Below are 23,438 nucleotides of genomic sequence, written 5' to 3' on the forward strand. Positions count from 1 at the left end.
ATGGTCAGAGAACAGTGCACTGCGCCGGTAAAAACTGCATGAGCATCAGAAAAATACGGGGAAAAAAGGGCATTGGGTGTAGAACACGCAGGAATTTCATTCATGTCCCTTTGTGTTCTTTATCCTCCACTGTCCGCCTGCTGGCCGGGGCGATGCTCCGATGACCTCAACAAGTCAAGCTGGCCAGACCGGTTTAGCGCGCCCCGTCTTTCAGTCTAGCCATATCGGGAAACTATACTGGATCCAGGCTGCAGTGGGCCACGCAAGATTCAAGAACTGCATAAGAATATAGTATGATATGTATAGGCAGCAGCTCTGTACGTCAGCTGAAGAAAGAATGTTTGCTTGTATAATTTACATTCGCTGACTTTGTATATATCATACTTGGACGGAGTAACCGTATGATTGATAGGAATACGTATGTTGAAGTATCAGCTTCAATTAGTGTTCAACGTAAAAATTGATAGAGTATACATGTGACACGTGACACGACATGCACATACACATACATGCATCAACGTCTTCCGTCTTCCGTTGTCCAGGCCAATACATCTTACACTGATATATTCTCCACCTACATTATTACACCAGTGACCTGTACAATGCTGCTTCCCCGGATGTCAACTACACCCTCATCGCACGTGACATATATGAGTTGAGGTAATATACATTACAATACTCCACTTTCTATCTACATCAAAGATGATTCCCCGGATCATCAATCAACCAGTTCAATGTCAACGTTATATCCACGGATACTAACCTACACGGCGTCCTATCAATGTATACCTCCATGGATGCTACACATGCACACTTGCAATATACATGTACAATACATCTACTGATGGCTCGCTTGTCTTTACGCATTAAATGTCCTATCTAAGCCACTGCACAGAGAATACTATCAAGCTATCCGCCATCAATGTCTAAGTCTCTTTTCGCAGCGCCAGATGCTGGCCGGGGTCCAAGAACCGCTTTTGAAAATGGATACAACCAAAAGCCCTCTACCCTGGACCCCAGCTACCGGATCACCGAGCAGCCCATCGGGACGAAACGCCCGATCCGGGTTGCCTGTATGGGGGCTGGCTATTCAGGTCTTATGATGGCAATTGTGTTCAGCCAGCAGATGAAAGACAGCAACGCGGAACTCGTCATCTACGACCGCAATACAGACCTGGGGGGCACATGGCTTGAGAACCGGTAAGCCACACCTTCATTACAGCCGAGTTCGAGAGGGCGCTTGTTGATCGCGATTCAATTATTAGATACCCTGGGTGCAAATGTGATATTCCCGCGCACAATTATGCGTATAGCTTTGCACCAAACCCCGACTGGCCAAATTACTACGCCACCTCGGAGCAAATTCACGAGTACATGCATGGCGTGGCGGATAAATACGACTGCAACAAGTACATTCGGTACTCGCACACTATTAAGTCAGCTGTCTGGAATGAAGACAAAGCCAAGTGGGCCCTGGAGGTCGAGACCATTGACAAAGCCGTTATCAATGATGAGGTTGATGTTTTCATAAACGCCGGTGGCGTGCTCAAGTAAGCCTTTGTTTTTCTTCCTCGAACAACATCTCGGAGGTTAATTTTGCGTCTTGTCACATTTAGCAACTGGAAATGGCCGAATATCGAGGGAATCCATACATTCAAAGGCAAGCTAATGCACTCTGCCCGCTGGGATCAGGATTACGACTTCAGCGGCAAGAAGGTAGCAAACATTGGGATCGGCTCTTCCGGCGTGCAGATTGTACCACAGTTAGCAAAGGTGGCCGGTTCAATGGATGTCTACATCCGCACGCAGACCTGGATTTCCCCAGCACCTGGCATCAATGAGCCCACCGAAAATGACCCGGATATGGACACGGAGTATAACTTTACCGAGGAGACCCTTCAGATGTTCCAAGACCCTAAGTTACTCCGTGACTACCGAGCTGCCATTATGGACCGTCGAAGCAACAATTTTAAGCGCGCGATTGCAGAGAGTGACCTCCAAAAACGCGCACAGGAGCTTTTCCGGAAAAGCATGAAAGACAGATTGGGCGATACTCCCAAGGGCCAGCAAGCTGCACAATATCTGCTGCCAGATTTTCCTGTTGGTTGTCGACGCCAGACTCCTGGGCCTGGTTTCCTGGAGGCCTTAACTCAGGACAATGTAGAATTGCGCTGGGATGATGTTAGCCAGATTACGGAGAAAGGAATTATTACACGCTCCGGGGAAGAAAAAGAGTATGATGTTATCGTGTGTGCCACCGGGTTTGACACCAGTTTTCGCCCCTCATTTCCTCTTGTCGGACGAAATGGCGTCAATTTGGCTCACAAATGGGAGACCGATCTGCCCCAGGCTTATTTTGGGCTGGCGGTGCCAGATATGCCCAACTACTTTTCTTTCATTGGGCCAAATAGCACCATCAGTAACGGATCACTTGTGCTTGGGATCCAAGCAACGGCTGTTTACATATACAAGTGGCTGCAGAAGCTTCAAACAGAGATGATCCGTAGTTTCGAGGTACGACATGACGTCAATGATGAGTATAATCAGCACATGCAGCGGTATCTAGAACGCACCGTGTGGACGCGTGGTTGTCGCAGCTGGTATAAGCGTGGCACCGTCGATGGGCCCGTGGTGGCTGTCTATGGCGGCACAACGTTCCATTTCATGGAGGCGATCAAGACCCCTCGGTGGGAAGATTTCTACATTGACCGGCTTCCAGAGGCCCAAGCTAATCGCTTCGCGTATCTTGGTGACGGGTTTACTAAAAGGGAGACCCACGGAGGGAGTATCGGGGCCACGCAAACTATAGATTTTGATGAGTACTGGCGTTTGTTTGTGCTCCCAGACATCCACGACTGATTTCTTATACGTGAAAATTTATCCGAGTTATGTTTTGATGCTTGATCCAGTGTATCAAGAGAAAAGAATATATACATTCAGCTACATCAATTGACCTGTTAAGAGTTTGTTAATATCAAATCTCAATAAGAATCTACATATACATGGCATCAATTGATCAAGTGGAAGCTCCTTTTACAAAGTATATGAAAGCCAAAACTGCTCTAAATCTTTTTGCTCTTTGTTCTATAAACCGTAGACCAAGAGATCAAAGGTCTTTTCGTGTATATATAGCTACCAAGATTCTTCTACCTAGTATCATACCGAACCCTATTCACTAGGGTCCCTATATGGCTGATATGCACCGAAATCTCGTCTCCATCGCGGAGCACTATTTTGGGTTGACGCAAAGCTCCTATTCCAGCGGGGGTGCCGGTCAAAATCACCGTTCCGGCTTCCAGAGTCGTTCCCTGGGAAAGGTATGAAATTTGCTTTTTGATACTAAAGATCATTTCTTTGGTCTGGCCTTGTTGGACAGTTTCGCCGTTGTAGATGGCAGTGACTTCTAGTCCTTGGGGATCGGGAATGGCCGACGGAGCGACTAGAACAGGGCCTTAAGACAATTAATGAAAGAGAGATTAGCTCAATTTGCACGTACAACTCCCAAGGATCATTGGCTTACCAATGGGACAACTCCCGTCAAGCCCCTTGGAGAAAGACCACTGTGCAGTCAGCCTTTGCAGAGCCCGCGCAGACACGTCGTTAGATGCACTATAGCCGAGCACATAGTCCAATGCTTCTTCCTCGGAAATGTCTCTTCCAGTCTTGCCAATCACAAGGCAAAGCTCTGCCTCATAATCGCTCGTCTCATCCTGGGCACATTTCGGGATGTTGATAGGGGCTGGGAAAGGATCGGAAAGTGCTGATCGAGGCTTTGTGAACAAGACTGGCGCTTTGGGAAGAGGAAGGTTTGCTTCCTAGTCATTTGAATCAGCTTCTGAAGTACATCAAACTTTAATGATTGTAGCGACTCTTAAACTTACTTTGGCGTGGTCCATATAGTTCAATCCAAGACAGCGTATATAGTTGCAGTCTTCTTTCGATATAGGAGAGAGCACCTGTACGACCATGAGTTACATACTTATTTTTCAAGGTCCCTAAAATATCAATTGATATTTAGATTTATACCTGCTTCACATGTAATATTTCTCTTGTCACCCTCCCATCGAAAATTGTCCCATCCAACAGATAAACGGCAATATCCCTACCATCAACGGCATCCCGACCAGCGTCTCGAGAAGGGTCAACTAGTTGACCTAGGTGGGTTTGGTTGTCTTCAATGGCGATGAAACGAACAAGATGTGTCCAGGAAGCCATATTGGCCGATGGAAATAAGAAAGCTGCAGATGCTTAATTCCAAGGGGAGTTCCAATTGTTGTTTAAAAAGGTCAATTGTTTTTGGGTGGCGAAAGGTTCATATAGCTTGTGGGATGCTAGTTATACTCCAAATTCTAAGTGTTGCAGGTATGTTGACCCCTCCGGCTCCCCGGAGCATCTATAAATGTAGTGATAACTACATCCCTCGGATACAGCTATTTTCTATCTCTACATAAGTACTGGAATACATAAAAGATTTAGTCATGTAATCTTGGATATAGTGGCTAGGGTCAAGCGCACATATTATTGAATACAGTGAATGTCTCATATTCCTCCTTTTTTTTTTTTTACATAAGATAATCCAGTTTAAAAAGTAATGGTATTGTTCAAATGTTATTGTTCCGCCATAGTTTGCTCCAGCTCTTTTGCCAACTGCCCGACATCAATTTCGCCTTGGAGAGGCCTTCTATTCCATGCAACAACCTCTTTCACAGTATCTATCATGGCTAAAACAGTTTCCACACTGTTTCCCACTGATATCGAACATTTAACGTGGCTCCGGGCTTGCCGGGTGGCACCAAGGGCTGCGATTGAACCAGCCACCAGGATCTCTGTATCCTTTAGCTCGAAAATCGGACTGGAACCGACCAAAAAGCCGAAAATAGTGGTACGGCCATAGTAAGCTGAAAGGTGATTTTGTTCGTTTTAGTCAACTTTTTGCAGATTACAGAGAAGATCTTAGGATTAAACATACACATCTCAGGGAAGTATTGCTGTGTCATTTGGCGCACTTCCGAGTTAGCTACTCCACGATAAAGCGTAGTGGTAGTCTCTTGGCCCCGCGTGGTATAGTCAAGATTCTGAAGATTCTCCCTGTACCGTATGAATGCAATATATTAGCAGGTGAGTCGCCCAACCAAGTCAAATTGTCGCTTCTTGCCTTCTAGGAGCAGAAACCTCATCAATACCGCGTACTCTCAGCTCGTTTACCAGACCGAAACACGCCGGCATACAATTGGGGAGCCCAACAAAAGGCACTGCTAAAGTTATTGCTTCTCGTACCGCGATAAAGATTGCTCGGACTTCCGCTTCGGATTTCTCTTTTGCTATGTCCTGAAATAGCCGCACGACTGTGTCGCCGCGGCTCTGGGCACAGAGAATGGCCACCTTTTGCGAAGGGAGTGTCAGGATATTCCACTAGGTTTGAAAATAGCAAGATATTTATTCTTACGAGCAATGCAGCCGCTAGCTCACTTGAGGGGAGAAGCCTGGCCATCCTGTCGTGCAGCCGGAGAAACAACTCAGAGTCATAATGAGCTGCATCTTGACCAACGTTGGCATTGGTATACTTTGCTGAAAATTCGTTCGCCATTCTGTTTATCTAGAGTGGAATATGAATCATAAAAGTGAATGTTTAGTTCCTTGTTGAAAAAATAAAAAAATAAAGGTTCAGCATACAAGTTTTAGGGTTAGATGTTGATGATCCCGCGGAACCATCGTTCCCCGGAGCACCTGAATCCGGAACAACAACCATAGGTTAAAGAGAACACGCTTATACTGCTCCCATTGGAATCATGCCCACTAATACTACAAATTTATTGTTATGCTTTCCTCTAACAGCCACCAGGATGGAGACGCTACCCCCATTTTCGAAAACAACCGTACTCGTTATCGGGGGCGGCCCAACAGGGCTGACTGCCGCGCTTTTGCTCGCACGATATGGACTACGTAGTATTGTCATTGAGCGCCACTTCACTCGTTCCGGGCAGCCCAAAGCACACGCCATAAATCCCCGCTCACTGGAAATTTTTCGACAGATTGGCCTCGATACGGTGCAGCTACGCGGGCTAGGTGTGAAGCCGGAAGATGGAGATACCGTGCGATTTGCCGTTTCAATGTCTGGCGAAGAACATGGAACGCTGCCATATGAGCGTCAAGGTGAAGAAACTAGAGCGATCACCCCAGAACCTTTGTTTAATATCCCGCAGCCGGTTCTTGAAGATTTCCTTTGGAAAGCGGTGACTAAGAATGAGATGATCACCAGCTACCGGGGCATGCAGTGGGACTGTTGTTCTCAGGTTGACGGGACGCGTCTCTCTTCAAAAATAACAGATAGAAGCAGGGGGTGTTCAAAGATTATAGAGAGTGTATACATTCTAGATTGTGGTGGCGCCAACTCGCGCTCCAGGCAGCCCCTGGAGATCCCATTCTCTCCTCTGCCGGAATACGGACAGACTGAAGTTCACCATGTGTCGGTCCATATACGAGCGGATTTGACAAGATTTAACCCAGGTACATTGTGGTGGATCTCATCTAGTCTGGTAGAAGGCACATTTATCTGCTATAATCGCTCCTCTGACTGGGTCTTTGTGACTTATTACGACCCAAAGACCACGCCTCGGGAAAAATTCTCAGAAGAATACTGCCATACCATGATAGATAACGTGAGTTTCCACAATTCAATCATCCTCTTTTCAGTCGTTGAAACCTGACGTTGTTTCTTGTCAAGGCTATTGGCGAACACGTTCCCTATGAGATTCTTTCAATTACAGTTTGGTCAACGTGGCCGAGAACGGCCGAATTCTACCAGTCAAAGAAATTCCCTCGGGCCTTTGTGATGGGAGATGCAGCCCATGCCTTCCCGCCCACTGGGGGACTGGGGGTAAACACAGGGATTGCGGATGCCCATAATCTAGCCTGGAAAATCAGTGCCGTGGAACAGTCATGGGCGGACGAACGCATACTCGCCAGCTATGGTAATGAGAGGCGCCCCGTAGCCATTGCCAACGCCCGCCAAAGTGTTAAAAATCAGGTCAAACTACGCAATCTTAAGGCTGCATTGAAAAATCCACCAAGCAATTCCGACCCTGTGGACGCTTCCAAGTGGACTGAGTGGAAACGACGGTTGGAAACGGAGCTCCAACAGAATTCAGAGCATTTTGACTCGATAAATTTACAAATTGGCTATGTTTATGGGCCAGGGGAGTATTCAGACGAGCCCTGTGACAACTATACGCCACGGAGTATCCCTGGAGCTAGGCTCCCCCATGCGTGGATCTCTCGTGATGACGAGATTATTTCCGCGCTGGATCTTGTCGATGGGAACTCATTTGTTCTTTTCACGAAATATCAAGACTTGTCTCGGGCCCCGGATGCCGAGAACGTACTGGTACCCATTCGCACACTTTATGTGGGTGTCGATTTCACTCTTCTTGATGAGTCTTGGCTGGATGTGATCGGAATATCCGAGGAAGGATCCAGCCTCCTCGTTCGACCAGATCAACATATTTTAGGAAAAGTGAAATCTATTGACGAGGTACAGAGGCTTCTTACAGAAGCCTTGATATCGTGATTAGCCTTACAGAGTCTGGTTATTTATGGTACATATGTACAATAGATCTATAGTCATTGTTCTTATGCTAGATCTTCGTGGTGCTTTCTCTACTGTACGAAATTAAGATACGAACGAGGTCGGAATTTTGGAATTTTGGAATAGGGTTAGGGTTAGGGCTATTGGTCATCACCATGAATATGCCGAGAAATTGTAGTAACTTTAAAGACAACCCCGAGTGGTCCTTTGACTGATATTAGTAATCATCCATATTAACATGTGAAATAGCTGCTCAAAAACGCGCAATTCGGGTTAGGATCAGACTCCATGGGAAGCCATTCATCCCCGGAGGCCGCTTGGCCGACCGTCATTTTAGCCAATATAAACTCCATGATACGTCAAAACCAGTCCATATCATTCAGATATTATCTGTCACAGATATTCAATCTCCAACAACCACCATGACCGCCACCAAATCTCAATACCCTCCCAGCACGAAAACGGAGGGACTCCCATACTACACCCCGGCCAACAACCCCGGAGCCGCCCTGAATCCCCAAGAACCGAACACGCCCACATTGTTTCGTCCCCTTCAAATTCGCGATGTAATTCTGAAGAACCGAGTGGCTGTCGCGCCCATGTGCATGTTCTCATGCGAGTCTGACCCTACCTCGCCCGCTGTCGGCGCTCTGACGGATTTCCATGTGGCGCATCTCGGGCATTTCGCTACCAAAGGCGTGGGACTAGTGATGATTGAGGCGACAGCAGTCCAAGCCACCGGGAGAATTTCTCCAAATGACTCCGGACTATGGCAAGAAGGAACGGATTCTGAACAATACAAAGGACTGCGCCGAGTGGTGAATTTTGTGCACAGCCAGGGAGCAAAGATTGGTGTACAGCTCACCCATGCTGGACGGAAGGCAAGTATCACCACACCGTGGCTGGTGGAGATAGGAAGCAGTTCCAGAGCCGACGAGAGTGTCGGTGGCTGGCCATCAGATGTGGTAGCCCCTACAGGAGGAGAGGAGTTCAAATGGGCTCCTGGTGACAAGAAATTCTGGGCTCCGAGGGAGATTAATGTGTCTGAGATAAACGAGCTTATCCAGGCTTTTGCGCGAAGTGCGAAGCTAGCTATACAAGCTGGAGTCGACGTGATCGAAGTTCACGCTGCCCATGGCTATCTGTTGCATGAATTTCTGAGCCCAGTAACCAATAGACGGAATGATCACTATGGAGGCAGTTTTGAGAACCGTACACGCATTATCCATGAAGTCACCACTGCTATTCGTGCTGCTATACCGGTTGGCACCCCTCTGTTTCTTCGCATCAGTGGTTCCGAATGGCTGGAAGAGTGCCCCGTTGCAGCAGAGACCGGAAGCTGGGATCTCTCTTCATCGATACGACTTGCGAAGCTTTTGCCGCAGTTCGGTGTCGATCTCGTCGATGTTAGCTCCGGAGGAAACCACAAGGACCAGAGGATCCAGCCCCATTCCAACTATCAGGTTGACTTCGCTGCCCGGATTCGCAGAGAGATCCGTGCCTGTCGCCAGACGACTTTAGTAGGAGCAGTCGGGCTGATCACTGAGGCTGAGGCTGCGCGTGATATTGTTCAAGGGGCGGACGAGGTGTTTTCCAATGATCAGGAGCCGAAAGCTGATGTTATTCTCATGGCCCGCCAGTTCCTTAGAGAACCTGGATGGGTCTTTGCGGCAGCAAAGAAACTCAATGTTCCGGTATCGATCACGAATCAGTTTAGCCGAGGTCTACTCTGAAGAGAAGGTGGCGTTGGAAAATGAATATCCCTTATAGTAGCTGTAATATAGGAGTAGTATCTTATTCTTACCAGTTAATTGTTCGCTGTCCTTTGATGCTACTCTACTTTTGAATATTCTAGTTCTTCGTGACTTCGGTGAGTTCTACTACCCCCGAGAATGGATCATTGTCATTTTTCACCTTATTGTTCCAGTTCTTTTAGCTCATATATTTATCTTCGTTATCTATGGAGCGGCCTATGGTATAAAGGTCCCAAAAAATCAAATAACTACAACTTCGCGCGAGTCGCCAGGCTCTTAGGGTCAATAGCAGAAAGACTTCGTCGGACTACCTTTCCATTCCCAGTCCGTGGTACCGAATCAATAAAGTATAAACCGCCTGTAAGCCACTTATGAGGTGCAAAGTGCCCCTTGATCAAATCCAACAGCTCTGTGGATGTTACAATGCCTTCTTTTCGAACCACAAAGGCTCGGGGGTACTCCCCGTCGTTTCTAGACAGTAACACCCAACAGTTAGAAATTTTCACAAAGGCAACAGGGAATTTCGGGTATAAAACTTACAATTTAGCGCCAACCACAGCTGCATCTGCCACATCGGGGTGCGTGAGAAGATACTGTTCTAGCTCAGCTGGAGCGACTTGTAACCCTTTAACCTTGATAAGTTCCTGTCCAAAGAGATTAGCAGCCTGCGTAATGACTCTAAACGAGTTTTTTCCATGTCTTCTTTTGATATACCCTACCTTTAGGCGATCAACAATATACAAGCAGCCTCTCTCATCAATGTACCCGATATCGCCGGTCTTTAGCCAGCGACGACCATTGGACTCTACTATTGTATCCGCAGTGGCCGTTGGGTTTTTGTAGTAGCATTTCATAATATTCGGACCAGCTACCCAAATTTCGCCAACAACGGTGCCAGCAGGGACTACGCCGTCGAAATTCCGGTCGTCGAGGGGTTGTATTCTTGCGGCACAATTTGGATTCAACCAACCAATAGATCGCCCATCATCGTCGTCATCCGGGGCAAATCCAGTGACGGAACAGGTTGTCTCCGTCATCCCCCAACCTTGTTTGACCTTTACCCCCGGGTGTAGATACATCTTCTCAATGATCCGGCCGAGATCGGGACTTAGAGGGGCCGATCCGCTCACAACAGTCTCGATGGCCCGCAGGTTATACCGTCCGGGGTTTGATTGCTTGCTCATAGTTACCAAAATTGGTGGGGCCGAGGTCATGAATGTGATCCGGTATATGTCTAGGTAGAGTAGGTACTTTTGGACATTGAATGACTTCATAATAAAGACTTTGGCACCGAGACGTGCAGCGTTAGCGCAGTAGTATGCTTGTCCCTGTAGAAAAAATTAGACCCACGAAGAAACCGAAAAGAAGGACTAAACTCACGTATGCATGATACATTGGAAGAGGCGCCAACCATCTTTCTCCCGAAACATCTAGTCTTGCTTTGCGAGTCAACCCCTTCTGGGTGTTTGATATTACGGTACGCTTGAAAAGAAGTTGAGTGGAATTTGCGACCACGTTATAGTGGGAGATTTCAACTCCTTTAGGTAGCCCTGTGGTTCTTCAAGCGCAAAAAATAAGTCAGGGGCATATTCATCAATTGATATGTGATCTTGGTTACTTAAGCTTACCCGCTTGAATAGTTGATAATCGCCGTTGTTTCCTGGGCCTCTTCTAGACTGCTCATCTTCTTCCACGACCATGACCGTACTTCTGCAGCAGACCGCCAAAATTCCGTCCATTCTCGAATATTTTGTGATTGGTGGCTGTTGGTGTCCTCTTCTGGATCACAGAACAAGTATACTTGATTCCGGCTTAAGCCAGCTCGAGATGCCGCTTCCAACGCAACGGATACCTGCTCTGAACCAGCGAGGACAAGCTTCGCATCAGAGTTCCGGACTTGGTATTCCAGCTCTATTTCCTTAAGTAAGTCTAGAAATACGTAGGAAATAGAGCTTCTGCAACTTACCTGTCACTGAGGCATTTGGAGAGGCAGCAGTGAAGACACATCGCGCTGCCAGTACTCCCCACAGAAGCACAGGGAAAAATAGACGATTGTGGGAGTAAAGGAGCACTTTGTCATTGGGTTGCAGCCCAAGCAACTCTAGGCCTCTTGCGACTTGCTTCACGAAGCCTTCAGCTTGCGTAAGACTAAAACACTTCAACGGACACGCGGCGTCAAAATACTGCGGTGCTTCTCGTGATAAAGGTGTTCCCGAGCTAAAGACAAAAGATGCCACATCTGTGACTGGGATGTCTACCTGGTATGGTGACTCGATCATTGCATAAAATAACAACCAAGAAAAAATTGCGGACTGAGTATTGGAGGAGGTATCCAGTCGTTAATTTGGAGAAAGTCAGATCTTATCTCTAAGGAACTCGGGATATTTTTCACGAGTCAGACGCAAAAACACAAACAGGCTGCATCTAGTGAAAATTGCCCCGGATAGTAGTTTTACTGTTTGCCTTTGGTAAAGCTCACGTTCTGTCTGATGATATCCCGGGGGACCTGTCAACCCTGGAATTAAAAACAGGATCCCGGGGGGTTTTAGAGTATAGCTTTATTTCTAATGGGGTTACAAGGATGATATTCTGTTTTAGGCTGAAAAAAACGATATCTGAGACTTTCCTCCGATACTTTCACAGGAAATCCCAAACTCATCCCACATAAAGGCTAACCTATCTATGGTCCACCATTACTGTCCTTCTCACATGGTCAAAGCAATTCTTTATTCAAGGAAATATATATTGTTCAATAGTTGAGAAGCTTCAGCTGGGGTATCTCGACCTGGGCTGAGTAACCCAGACGAGAAACCTGGGGCGGATCCCCTCGGGTGTAAACAGCATGGCCGACTTCTCTGAGTTTAAGGGTCCCAGTGCAGAATGGCTTGTTCTGGATCCAGATATACCTCCAAGGTCCGATCTCTCAGTCGAAGAGCTGAAACGTGTCACGAATGACAACCGGGAGGAGTCTGCGGCGCAAGCCATGGTCAACGAAGGTATGTGGTTTATCTAACACTAGTTCGGGATGTATATTCGGCGTTTCTGGTCTGATCCATGGCAAGAAATTTCGACTAATAGCTACCGAGTCTCGTTAACGTTTCTCACAAAATCCAGGCCTTAGACGAAAAGTTCAAATCCAAGACTACAGCATTATTGCTCGGGATGGAGAACCCCTTCAAGGACGTAGCTATCGCCCAGCTGGAGTCCCTTTATCCCAGCCGCTTCCAGTTTATATTCATCTCCATGGTGGGGGCCATCTTTTCGGGACCCTCGCATCTGAGGACGCCACTTGTTCTCGCATCGTTGCTTCTGTCACTGAGAAAGGCGTGCCACTCGTCGTATTCAACATCAACTACCGCCACACCCCAGAGCACCGCTACCCAACAGGCTGGAATGATGTTGAAGATGCCTTCGTCTGGGTACATGAAAACATTGTCGAGATTGCTGGCCTCGTTGACCAAATCGCAGTGGGCGGTATTTCAGCTGGAGCCCAGCTAGCCGCATCCTTGACACTTTCGCAGCTCCACGGTGAGAATAAGCGGCTGTCTGCCTGTCCAAAAATACAGGGACAGGTGTTGATGATCCCCTGGCTTGTGCAGATGGACTCGTACGCTCCTCGGCAAGAGATGTTGCGCAGTCCTGAATTATCAAGTCTTGTGCAGTGTGCCAGGGCACCAATTCTACCCACCAGCCAAATTCAGCTGTTCAGCTCACTTCTTGGTGTCGACGGACTCGACTATGCTGCCAATTATCGCAAACTAAACCCTGGAAACGCAACTGCAGAGGAAGTGAAGGATCTGCCTCCCACGGCCTTTGGAGTCGCGGGCAATGATCCGCTCCGCGATGAGGGTCTCTTCTATGCAAAACTCCTTAGTGAGAATGGGTGAGTTTGGATCCGGTCTATAAACTCCTCGGTTTTATCGCTAACAACTATTAACAGGGTTCCAACCAATATCAACGTCTTTCGTGGACTACCTCATGGATTCAGACGCTTTGGACACCGACTGGCAGCCAGTAAAAGGTGGGACAATGTCATGAGTGACGCTATTATCTGGGCACTGAGCAAGCCCTCTGCTAATTTTTTCGAGATAAAAGCGGATTGATGGATCAAACTGGGCGCCGTCATCAACACAGTACTGCTTGATCGTGCCGGGTTCCTTGTTCATAACCCTTTGGTAACACTCTTTGAGGCGGAAATGCTGAAGACAATAGAGGACAATATCCATTAGAGTACGTCTCAATCTAGTTTGAATTAAAGGATGAAATTGATAATGACCGTTACCACCCCTCAGTCGTCACATGACCTTCCCCGGAACCAGATTCCCACCCACAATCGCCCAAGCGTTGTCCGCATTCTCCAGTCAAACAACGCCAATTCCCTTTAACAATCAGTATACAAATCGTGTTTGTAGCCTTGGTTGCATAATACTACGCATTTTAAGATGAACTTAGGTCGTTACCTCGATCGCGCCGACAAACCGTGAACACGCGTCTAGGAGTCGTGGACGTTTAACTGCGCCTAGTCCCTGCAGACTCTCCTCCAGTTTTGATTCAATATGAGTACATCTCGATCCTCAAAACGAGTCACTCGCGCGTGTGACTATTGTCGGAAGAAACGGGTCAGTGAAAATGACTATGAGAGACAACGTGCGGGGATCTGATAAATAACAGCTAAAATGCACCGGACAACGCCCCTGTCTGAATTGCCAACTCTATGGAGCAAATTGCTCCACATCAGATATCCCCAAACCACTGGAAAGCTCAGGCGGAAGATTGAAACGAAAACGGGGCCCAGCAAGAGAGCAAATTGACCAGCCCCAGGAACCGCAAGAGCATACTCAAGTTTCCAACGATGCAGAGCAGAGAACTCCAACACCTCGCACGTGGAATCTAGCTAACCAGCATGTCAATCACCCTCAGGATTTGCAAGAGCCTGCTCAACATTCTGACGATATTGAGCATACTCCTCGTGTGTGGAATCCAACTACCGAGTCAGAAATGCATTCTCTCGTTGAAGCCACTGAGATCGCTCCTGACTTTGACCAGTATGCCAGTGATTTGGGTCTTGTGCTTACTCCTTTCTGGCCACCAAATTCTCTGTTGCCTCTTCCATCGAATGGCCTCGGTGCTGCGGAAGATGGTATGGTGGCAAATATGCCCTCGTACTCCACACATCTCCCTACTCCGAGGCTCAGTGACGAGACTCATTCCAACTCGGTTTTTCAAACCATGGAATTCGGGCAGACCATGAACGCAGCACCATTCAACTCATCATCTCACCCGGAAGCCATAGACTTTCCACCCTCTCGATCTGCTCATGAACTGTTCCTTCGCAAAGGTCCTTCAGGCAGCAAATTTATTGGCATGGGCTCCGTTGGATCGACAATTCTAGAATGTCTTAGATATTCCGTTTCTGCTCACAGCGGATCAATCGAATCCACTGTCCTTGATCATCTAGTTCATGGTATTCGACATGTGGATGAGCTGTCCTTGTCTGCGACCTTTGACTGCCCACCTTTACCTGAAAGAGATTTTGCGGAGCGAGGGGTTCAAGCATACTATGACTTTCTTCACTTGCTCTATCCGATCATGGAGGTGGATTTCCTACATCAATGGCATCAATTTTACGACGAAAGTAACTACACCATCACTCCAACATCATATTCTCGCCTTTGTCTTGTTGTCTCAATTGGAAATATAATCTCCCCATCACGTGCGGACATCAATACATTAGAAATCGCCCAGCGGTTGCAGGAGAAAGCGTGGGGTTTAATCGACCGAGTTCTGGCAAGTCCTTTCATGGAGTCCCTACAAGTCACTTTATTACACACCATATTTCTCCTCTGCTGTGGTAAAACGGGTATTGCTTGGACGACCTGTGGTATGGCTGTGCGGGTTGCTCAATCGTTGGGCTTGCACCAACACACTCCCATTCAACTCGGCTTGAGTCCCGAAAACATTAGTCTAAGGGCAAGACTGTGGTCTGTTGCATATTCATTAGACGCCTTTCTATCACTGTCGGAGGGGCGGCCCTCCTCTATAACGGGATCGCTGAATCTCGGAGTATCATATCGTCTCTCGGAACAGGAGTGTTCATCTGTTCCGACCAGGTCACCAGCAGTTTTTATTCACGACTGGGATATCGGCCTCGCGGTGATCGCGAATGAAGTCCTGACACTACTGAAGAACAGCAAATCACTAGTTACCACACTCGCGCAGATTGCCGAGATTGATACAGAGCTTTTAGCTTGGAAAGATGCTATCCCGATGGAATTCAGACCGGATCAGGAGATATTTGCTGAGGATCCTTTCTACAGCTTGGTAGCGATTTTGCACTTGAAATACCACAATTTAATGCGCACCATCCATTGGATTTCTCTCACTCTATCTAGCGACGCGGTGGATTTGTCGCGGCTGGGAGCTAGGGTCCGGTCGAGTGAGAACATATGTGTGACTTCTTCTCGCTCTGTTATCGAGGTGTTGAACGGCATGTCCAGCCAAAGAATTGCCGGAAGCCCAGGCGCCTTTATCGTGCCGTATTGCATGGCAGCTATCTCAGTCTTTTATCGGCAGATCCTGAAAGAACCCACGCGACCCGGTGCTCGAACTAACCTGGAGCACATGCGTAACGGCACGGTTCATATTACCACATTGCTTGATAGCGGTATTGGATCAAGGAGACATTTCCGGACTCTGTTTGAAGTCATGTTGAGGGTTGCAGAAGATGTTGTACAAAAGGCAGTTGTATTATAAAAGTCTACGAACCACGAATAACCCAACACGAAATCACAAAGTCAACCTTTTTATCTCAATTTAATCATTATGATGGCAACGTAATGCAGATAATAGTAGTATGGTAGATTTTACTAATGCCAGCATTTGAGGGCTGTGTTCCGGGGAAGTCGATCATCCGGGGCTAACTAGGACAACACTGAAAAGACATGGAGAGCTTTTATTTATTACCCAGTATATAGCTAAATATTATTTATTGATAAATATCAGGGTACCAAGTATAGTAATTCAACATAGTATACGATTTAGAACATGTCGGCAAACTTTCGTGACTTTATTCCCCCGCGAGGTAGGATGCTCCTCATTCCCATATTTATCACAACCAATTGTTAACCATTAAATTAATAGATCACCCTCGAGTGAAGAATCTCGACAAGACGGATGTTAAATCATACTCTAAAAATGCTCTTGGTGGACCTGTAGTACGAAAAATCGTATCGAACTGGGCTGCGAAACTTGATGAGCCTTATTTTGGCATAACTTGCGATGGAAAACTGAGAGAAAACCTTTTTGAGTTGGCCGACGAGGGGGCTCCTGTCGATCAAATGGTACGTCAGAAAAATTACTAGCCCAAAGGAAAATGAAACAACCAGATTTTGCTAATTGTTTTTCCTAGGTTGTGTGTGCCAACCGCATGATAGATCTTTTCACGCCCACAAAACTAGGACAATTTTGTCATGAGATTGACTCTGATAATTGGTGGGTAGAAGGGGGGGAAACAACTAAATAGAGGCGTATGCTGACGAAATCAGGAGAAAATGGTCCAACCCGGAATTTCTCATCTACAGCACAGGGATCCGGTTAGAAGACCTACACGAGAACCAAATACAGGCTATCATGGACCTAGTTCAAGCAAGCACCAGTTCGACAGGGTACAGCCGTATCGTGGGTGCTATGCAGACAAATGAATTCCTGGGTGCACTGTGCGGTGCAAAGACGATCCTCAATAAACACAGCTATCAGTAAGCAATAAATCTGTTCCACAAGTGAACTGGTCTGATATGTTTTGTTCAGGTTTTCCTTGTACGGAAAACCGTCACTTACCGAGCCTTGGGGATATTCACTCTTTGGTCATCATCTCAGCCTGAATATCTTCGTACTTGGTCATCAGATCACTACGAGTCCTATATTTTTAGGGGCCGAGCCTAATGTAAGCTCCAAAATATCTACATTTTTTTTCGAATACGCTAACATGTCAAAAGATAATTGATTCTGGTCCAGATGCAGGCGTTTGTATCTTAGACACTCCAGGACACTTGCCTTTACTACTAATGCAGTCTCTTCCACCTAATCTGCAAAAGAACGCGCAGATATTTAAGAAGATGCAGGATGAGAAAATGCCCGACGACCGCTGGAACCCTGCAGACCAGGTAAGTCGACATAGCAACTGTAGAACCTTTTTTCTAATTCGATTTCAAAAGAGACACCTCGCAGGGGCTTTCCAGGATAACCGGATAATCCCGTATGAAGGCATCCAAGCCACGTCGATGCCGCAGTCGCAGCAGGACCAACTCCTTCAAGTGTTATCCTTTTATCTCGACATATTACCTACAAAAGCACATCTGGCACGTATGCAGCAGATCAAACAGCATTGGGAAGAGACGTATTTCTGCTGGATTGGAGGCTACGGTGACGACGATGCTTTCTACTACAGGATCCAGAGCCCAGTCATCCTAGTCGAGTTCGACCATCACTCCGGTGTCTTTTTACTCAATAAAGAGCCGGCCAAGTATCATATTCACACCATTATCAGGACACCGAACGGGAATGACTATGGAAGGGAGTGGCTGCAGTTGCATCGGAAGGGTTCGTTGATTTTATCTTCGAATCAGTAAATGTTATAGACTTATCAATTGATGTATTTGGAATATTTAATTTATGTTTTCATTGAGCACGTATATATCATATTGGTTCGGGTATTCAAATCCTCAAGCTGTCCACCCATATAAACATTGATCATTGGTTCAAGCACGGACTTTCACTCCAAAGAGAGGAAATGGTACTGGATGACTATAGTCAACATTCTCCTTGACGCTCTCTATCCGTGTCGCACAAGTACCAAAAATGCGATCCCAGATGCGAGTTTGCTTTCCGTAGTTAAAGCTGTTCTTCCAGCCCCTGCGATGATGCATATCGTGGTCTTCGATGACCAGTTCGGCGTTGAACATTCTCATCAACCACGTTGTAAGATTTGGCGTTGCTGCATGCAGGCGAAGGCCACTGTGGCCCGCGATTTCAGAGAACACAACGTAGTTTTGACAGATAATCCACTCGTAAAACCCCATCGGTAAACCCATGAATTTCATACTGAAAAAGGTCATCAATGGGATTCCCCAGATATCAAAAAGCTCTTGCTCGTGATCCGCGTAGATGGTAAGCAACGGGTTCGGGTGCTTGGTTAGATGGTGAGTGCGGTGATATTTCCACAGCCCGTTCACCTCGTGCATAATCCGATGATACCAATAAAACCAAAAGTCGAGGACGATACCATACAGGATGGCTTCTATGGGAAGGGACTTCCAGTTTATCGAAGACAAAGGGGCCTCATTGGCGTTGTACGTCAAAAGCACCGTCATCAATGGACGCCCCATCGCTGCCATCATGATAGATAAAAGGGCTTTCTTTACGCCCACGTCGGGAACTCCGTCGCGTTCGTGTTTGTCGCCATCGAGGAACCCATAAGTGTGGCCAAGCTCTCGCATCGTAAGTATTTCACGAGAAAGAAAAAATCGGCCGGCAAGATAATAGTATATATAAGCCACCACAGGATGGAAATTCATTCCCGAGAAATGGGTAAAAAGCTGATGGACAACCAGGGGCAAAGCAGAGTAGAAAATAATAAAACGCTGAAGATACCAATCTGGGATATATGGTATTTTGTCGTTTTTTGCAAACACTGGCACCTTGCGGTCCAGGTCCACGGCATGTAAATCTCCCCATTCATATATCCAATGGTAAATGGACCATTGACTTCGGTCTTGGCGGCGCCATGTTGATCGAATGGAGTCCTTTGGGTTTGGATGGACCGGGTTCACGGTGATGGCGCTCATGGTCGGTCATACAGTGTTTTCAATAATCTTCCATCAATTTGCGAAAAGTATCTTGACGAGGCTGAGCGGACAACTGGTATTGTTTTATATTTTTTACGATTCATGTGATCGTGCCTCGGCTTGTACATATGGCAACCATTCTAATTGATTACACAATGTTGAATAATTATTGGGCCTCCATTTCTCGCAAATCTATTCATTTTGTGTGTTATAGTATGGCTGTTTGACCTCGGCAAATTTTTCTAAGTGGGTCACCCTGTCTCCATTTTAGGACTAGTTTCAAGCCACGCTTTGGCCAGAACCGGGCTACTGGGTGCATATTGACCAATCACAACTCAAATTTTACAGCTGTGCCCAATTGGGCCAATTACATTTACTGGATCAGCGGTTAATATGGGTCTGACCATGTTTTCTTAGTGTTGTATTAGTGTGCTATGATTGGCTCACTAATTCCAGAAGGTCGTATTAGAGTTTCCCGAGTCCCGAGTCCCGAACATATATTACCCCGTATTTGAGGTGACTAAGTCTATATGATGACATTTCGAAAGTCTCAGCAGGCAGCAATATATTTACGTATGTATCCTTCTCACTACTCCACATGCTCCACGGCCCCTTTTTCTTGTCCAGCTCTCTCGCCCTCGAGGCCGCGATTGGCCGGAGATATAAAGACCATGGTGTCTTCGGCATTCCCAAATAGAGCTTCGATCTCTTCAAGAGGCAGGCGACGTGTCTCGGGGAGGAAGAAATATATCCAGATCATTCCGCAGAATGTAATGGCCGCAAACACCTGATATAGTCAGTACGCTAAAGAGAAAGAAAGAAGGAGGGGGGAGAATTACCAAGAAAAACTTCCACCCTATAGAAGCGATAGCTGTCCCCGTCACAGAAAGGTAAACGGTAGCAGTCACATTGAGCGAGGCGAGAGACATCCCCACGCCTTTTACGCGCAAGTGGTTAGGGAACATCTCACCGAGGTAGACATAAGTACCAACGTCGATTCCCACTGCGTAGAAGAAAAGAAATATGTAAAGCAGGGCGACGCCGGCATTTTTCCCACCAAAATTGTCAGAGTAGGCGTAAACATGTACCATGATACCCTCGAGCAAGATGCAACAGAAGCAGCCTGCGAGCGAAAACAAGAGGAGAGGTTTCCGTCCGACACGGTCAACGATCCACGAGCCCAAGAAGTTTCCCAAAAATGCAACTGTTGAACATGTTAGCATTAGTGGAATCTGACGGGATTAACCCCATGATATATAACAAAACGTACTGATATCGCGATTTCCCTGGAGGAGCTGACGGGCTGATGGCGAGAACCCAAGGGTTTCGTAGAATGTCTGGCCATAGTTGTTGATGACAAGGACTCCGGTGCTCTGGTTCAGGGAACTGAGCATACATGCCAGGATAATGCGTTTTCGATAAGCTGGACGAATGAAAAGACCCTTCCAGGACGAGTCCAGGATCCGATCGTACGCAGCCTGTTGCTGTATCTGACTGAATTCTTCATCGAGCAAAGATGGATTTGCAGACGAGCTCTGGTTGAGCCGGTCAAATATCCGGCGCGCTTCTTCCGGCCTATCCTTGAGCAGAAGATAACGTGGCGACTCTGGGAGGAAAGGAATTGCACAGAGAATGAGTATGGGAGCAAATAAGGGGATCCCCATTGGGGCACGCCACGAAACAACTTCATTATCGCAAAAGTAAAAGCCCATGCCCGTATAGGATGCCGATGCTACACCAAAACCGATCATGACACCGTTTAGCCCAGCAAAGAATCCTCGATACGCTGGCGGAGCAAGTTCGGGGATGTACACAGAAGCTGTTTTTTTTGGTCAGTTTCTCTTGTACCATTCAAGAATTTTGCTTAACCGACCAGCTGAGCCGCAGGCCCAGGTTCCTAGTCCGGCGATAAACCGAAAGACCAGGAACTCGGCCACGTTCATGGACCCCGTCATGCCTGCCAGAGCCGGAAGGGATATAAGAGAGCCAAATATGAGGCCAGCCTTGCGGCCCCATCGCTCCATAACTGCTGCAACTATAAGAGAGCCGAAGACAGCCCCGGCCTGGTTATTAACATTGGGTTAGTGTGCGTGTTTCAGAGCAGGTGATGTATGCAAGGTTCACATACCTGGAACAAGCCAACAATTGCTCCTTCGAGAGAGCTGTATCGAGATGTCTCGTTGCCATTGATATCCCATAGGCCCATCCGCCGCATGAAGTCGGGCTTCTGCAGGGTGGTGCCGATGATGACCGACTCATACGCGCCAACAAACTGGCCAAAGGAGATTATGACACACAGGGCAAAAGTGCGCCAGTTGAGCCGTGGCTTATCAGAGTCCATCGTATCAATTAAAGACAGGAGAGTATTCACTCCTCAAAGATAGTATGAGAGACAGCAGAAAAATGATAGAAGACCGGGCAGGTGCCCTGGCTCTAAATACCCCGGATTACATTACGGGGCCCCATCCGGGGAACGACTATGGGGTACGTAACCAAAACATACTTTTTTCCAGCACGGCCCTACATGTACTCTAGAACCATCAATTTTAATCCTAGGCCGAAACCTTGGTATTTTATCATTTGAGGAATCATGGTGCATTTATTCGACATACACAACCAAAACATTCAACGTATATGGTTGCTCATGTCTACGCAATAGGGCAGACTCTGAGGATACATATATCAATATTGCTATTCTTAATGTTGCAGTTGACATGTAACGTATTTTATAACCCCCGTCGGCCACATAAGCCATCTCGGCCACCCCCTCAATTTTCTCCCACTTTCCACCCTACACATATTTGAAAATCGCACCAACACAGCAATATGCCTCGGAACGCTGCAAAAAATCCCTCAAACGATGAGGGTAGACTTCAGCTTGCTGTAAACGCGTTAAAAAAAGGCCAAATCACCAGTGTGCGCGAAGCGGCGCGCCTTTTCAACGTTCCAAGATCGACGCTTCAAGATAGATATAGCGGTCGCTTTCAACGCTCATATAAGCGCGCCCACAACACCAAATTGTCAGAAACCGAGGAAATATCGCTTCGCGAGTGGATTATTTCTATGGATAAGCGTGGCTGCCCCGTCAGGCCCTCGATGGTAGAGCTTATGGCCAATTGCTTGCTTGCTAAACGCGATTCCATTGACTCACCACCTACCGTTGGTAAATGCTGGGTGAGCAATTATTTGAGACGCCAGCAAGACCTTAAGACTCGTTACATTCGCAAATATAACTATGAGCGCGCTTTATGCGAGGATCCAATAATTATAAGTGGCTTTTTTGACGATCTTACACGCGCTTTTACCGAGTACGGGATTGTTGAAGATGACATTTGGAATTTTGACGAGACCGGGTTCGCCATGGGGATCATTTCTACTGCAAAAGTTGTATGCAGCTCTGATCGCAAAGGAAAACCTCGTCTGGTGCAGCCTGGGAATCGGGAATGGGTCACAGCTGTAGAATGTGTAAGTGCGCGTGGAATCGCGTTACCCTCACTTATTATATTGAAGTCAGTCAATAAGCTGCTTGACTGGTATAATTTACCCTGCTTACCCCCTGATTGGTCAATCACTGAGTCGCCAAACGGTTGGACGTCTGACGAACTTGGGATTGAATGGCTTCAAAAGATTTTTGACCCTTGTACAAGACCGATTACAACTGGAAGGTACCGCATGCTGGTTCTTGATGGCCATAGCAGTCATCTTACACCTTTATTCGACCAGTACTGCACCCAGAATGACATTATTCCCGTATGCATGCCGCCACACTCGTCTCATCTGCTTCAGCCGCTTGATGTGGGTGTTTTTGCAGTTCTCAAGCGATTATATGGACGTGCGGTCGAAAACCGGATGCGCTGCGGCGTCAACCATATCGATAAAGACGATTTTTTGACGATATATTCGGAAATTCGAGATAAAGCCTATTCCATACAAAATATTAAGAGCGGCTTTGCAGCAACTGGCATTTCTCCATTCAACCCAGAACATGTACTATCGAAGCTTGACATTCAATTGCGAACACCTACCCCCCCTAGTACGGCCCATTCTAGTGCAAATTGGTCCCCAAAAACACCAAAAAACGTCAAAAATTTGGCCCGCCAGGCGAGGACGATAGATCGATTTATAAGACAACGTCTTACCGATTCAAATTCACCCACCAGGCGCGCGTTAGACCAGTTGATAAAAGGATGCTCTTTAGCGATGAATTCTGCTACTATTCTGGCACAAGAAAACCACGATCTACGAGCAGCGAACCAT

At 47.0% G+C, this 23,438-nt stretch overlaps 11 protein-coding genes across 11 annotated transcripts; 6 read left to right on the forward strand and 5 right to left on the reverse strand.

Moving 5' to 3' along the window:
• Window positions 1-922: 922 nt before the first annotated feature.
• TRUGW13939_02809 (uncharacterized protein) lies at window positions 923-2,859 on the forward strand (the record flags this gene model as incomplete). The annotated part of the gene is made up of 3 exons (XM_035485997.1): window positions 923-1,200; window positions 1,266-1,550; window positions 1,617-2,859. The coding sequence occupies 3 exons, from the start codon at window positions 923-925 to the stop codon at window positions 2,857-2,859; spliced, it is 1,806 nt and encodes a 601-aa protein (XP_035341890.1).
• A 287-nt stretch (window positions 2,860-3,146) lies between these two features.
• On the reverse strand, window positions 3,147-4,215 carry TRUGW13939_02810 (uncharacterized protein; the record flags this gene model as incomplete). Its single annotated transcript, XM_035485998.1, has 4 exons — window positions 3,147-3,439; window positions 3,521-3,815; window positions 3,882-3,956; window positions 4,027-4,215. The coding sequence occupies 4 exons, from the start codon at window positions 4,213-4,215 to the stop codon at window positions 3,147-3,149; spliced, it is 852 nt and encodes a 283-aa protein (XP_035341891.1).
• A 393-nt stretch (window positions 4,216-4,608) lies between these two features.
• Window positions 4,609-5,587, reverse strand: TRUGW13939_02811 (uncharacterized protein; the record flags this gene model as incomplete). Its single annotated transcript, XM_035485999.1, has 4 exons — window positions 4,609-4,898; window positions 4,970-5,075; window positions 5,278-5,382; window positions 5,447-5,587. The coding sequence occupies 4 exons, from the start codon at window positions 5,585-5,587 to the stop codon at window positions 4,609-4,611; spliced, it is 642 nt and encodes a 213-aa protein (XP_035341892.1).
• Window positions 5,588-5,843: 256 nt separating this feature from the next.
• Window positions 5,844-7,567, forward strand: TRUGW13939_02812 (uncharacterized protein; the record flags this gene model as incomplete). The annotated part of the gene is made up of 2 exons (XM_035486000.1): window positions 5,844-6,659; window positions 6,725-7,567. The coding sequence occupies 2 exons, from the start codon at window positions 5,844-5,846 to the stop codon at window positions 7,565-7,567; spliced, it is 1,659 nt and encodes a 552-aa protein (XP_035341893.1).
• Window positions 7,568-8,007: 440 nt separating this feature from the next.
• On the forward strand, window positions 8,008-9,318 carry TRUGW13939_02813 (uncharacterized protein; the record flags this gene model as incomplete). The annotated part of the gene is made up of 1 exon (XM_035486001.1): window positions 8,008-9,318. One exon carries the CDS (start codon window positions 8,008-8,010, stop codon window positions 9,316-9,318), a length of 1,311 nt encoding a protein of 436 aa, XP_035341894.1.
• A 269-nt stretch (window positions 9,319-9,587) lies between these two features.
• On the reverse strand, window positions 9,588-11,618 carry TRUGW13939_02814 (uncharacterized protein; the record flags this gene model as incomplete). Its single annotated transcript, XM_035486002.1, has 6 exons — window positions 9,588-9,810; window positions 9,880-9,983; window positions 10,059-10,667; window positions 10,720-10,897; window positions 10,968-11,250; window positions 11,306-11,618. The coding sequence occupies 6 exons, from the start codon at window positions 11,616-11,618 to the stop codon at window positions 9,588-9,590; spliced, it is 1,710 nt and encodes a 569-aa protein (XP_035341895.1).
• Window positions 11,619-12,181: 563 nt separating this feature from the next.
• On the forward strand, window positions 12,182-13,442 carry TRUGW13939_02815 (uncharacterized protein; the record flags this gene model as incomplete). The annotated part of the gene is made up of 3 exons (XM_035486003.1): window positions 12,182-12,335; window positions 12,454-13,222; window positions 13,280-13,442. 3 exons carry the CDS (start codon window positions 12,182-12,184, stop codon window positions 13,440-13,442), a joined length of 1,086 nt encoding a protein of 361 aa, XP_035341896.1.
• A 453-nt stretch (window positions 13,443-13,895) lies between these two features.
• Window positions 13,896-16,092, forward strand: TRUGW13939_02816 (uncharacterized protein; the record flags this gene model as incomplete). Its single annotated transcript, XM_035486004.1, has 2 exons — window positions 13,896-13,958; window positions 14,011-16,092. 2 exons carry the CDS (start codon window positions 13,896-13,898, stop codon window positions 16,090-16,092), a joined length of 2,145 nt encoding a protein of 714 aa, XP_035341897.1.
• A 291-nt stretch (window positions 16,093-16,383) lies between these two features.
• TRUGW13939_02817 (uncharacterized protein) lies at window positions 16,384-17,966 on the forward strand (the record flags this gene model as incomplete). The annotated part of the gene is made up of 7 exons (XM_035486005.1): window positions 16,384-16,420; window positions 16,480-16,679; window positions 16,748-16,830; window positions 16,884-17,093; window positions 17,146-17,281; window positions 17,334-17,501; window positions 17,553-17,966. The coding sequence occupies 7 exons, from the start codon at window positions 16,384-16,386 to the stop codon at window positions 17,964-17,966; spliced, it is 1,248 nt and encodes a 415-aa protein (XP_035341898.1).
• Window positions 17,967-18,095: 129 nt separating this feature from the next.
• On the reverse strand, window positions 18,096-19,181 carry TRUGW13939_02818 (uncharacterized protein; the record flags this gene model as incomplete). The annotated part of the gene is made up of 1 exon (XM_035486006.1): window positions 18,096-19,181. The coding sequence occupies one exon, from the start codon at window positions 19,179-19,181 to the stop codon at window positions 18,096-18,098; it is 1,086 nt and encodes a 361-aa protein (XP_035341899.1).
• Window positions 19,182-19,770: 589 nt separating this feature from the next.
• TRUGW13939_02819 (uncharacterized protein) lies at window positions 19,771-21,522 on the reverse strand (the record flags this gene model as incomplete). Its single annotated transcript, XM_035486007.1, has 5 exons — window positions 19,771-19,968; window positions 20,021-20,385; window positions 20,452-21,000; window positions 21,055-21,244; window positions 21,310-21,522. The coding sequence occupies 5 exons, from the start codon at window positions 21,520-21,522 to the stop codon at window positions 19,771-19,773; spliced, it is 1,515 nt and encodes a 504-aa protein (XP_035341900.1).
• Between the last annotated feature and the right edge of the window lie 1,916 nt (window positions 21,523-23,438).

This window comes from Talaromyces rugulosus, chromosome II (genome assembly GCF_013368755.1).
Source record: "Talaromyces rugulosus chromosome II, complete sequence".
NCBI lineage: Eukaryota > Fungi > Ascomycota > Eurotiomycetes > Eurotiales > Trichocomaceae > Talaromyces > Talaromyces rugulosus.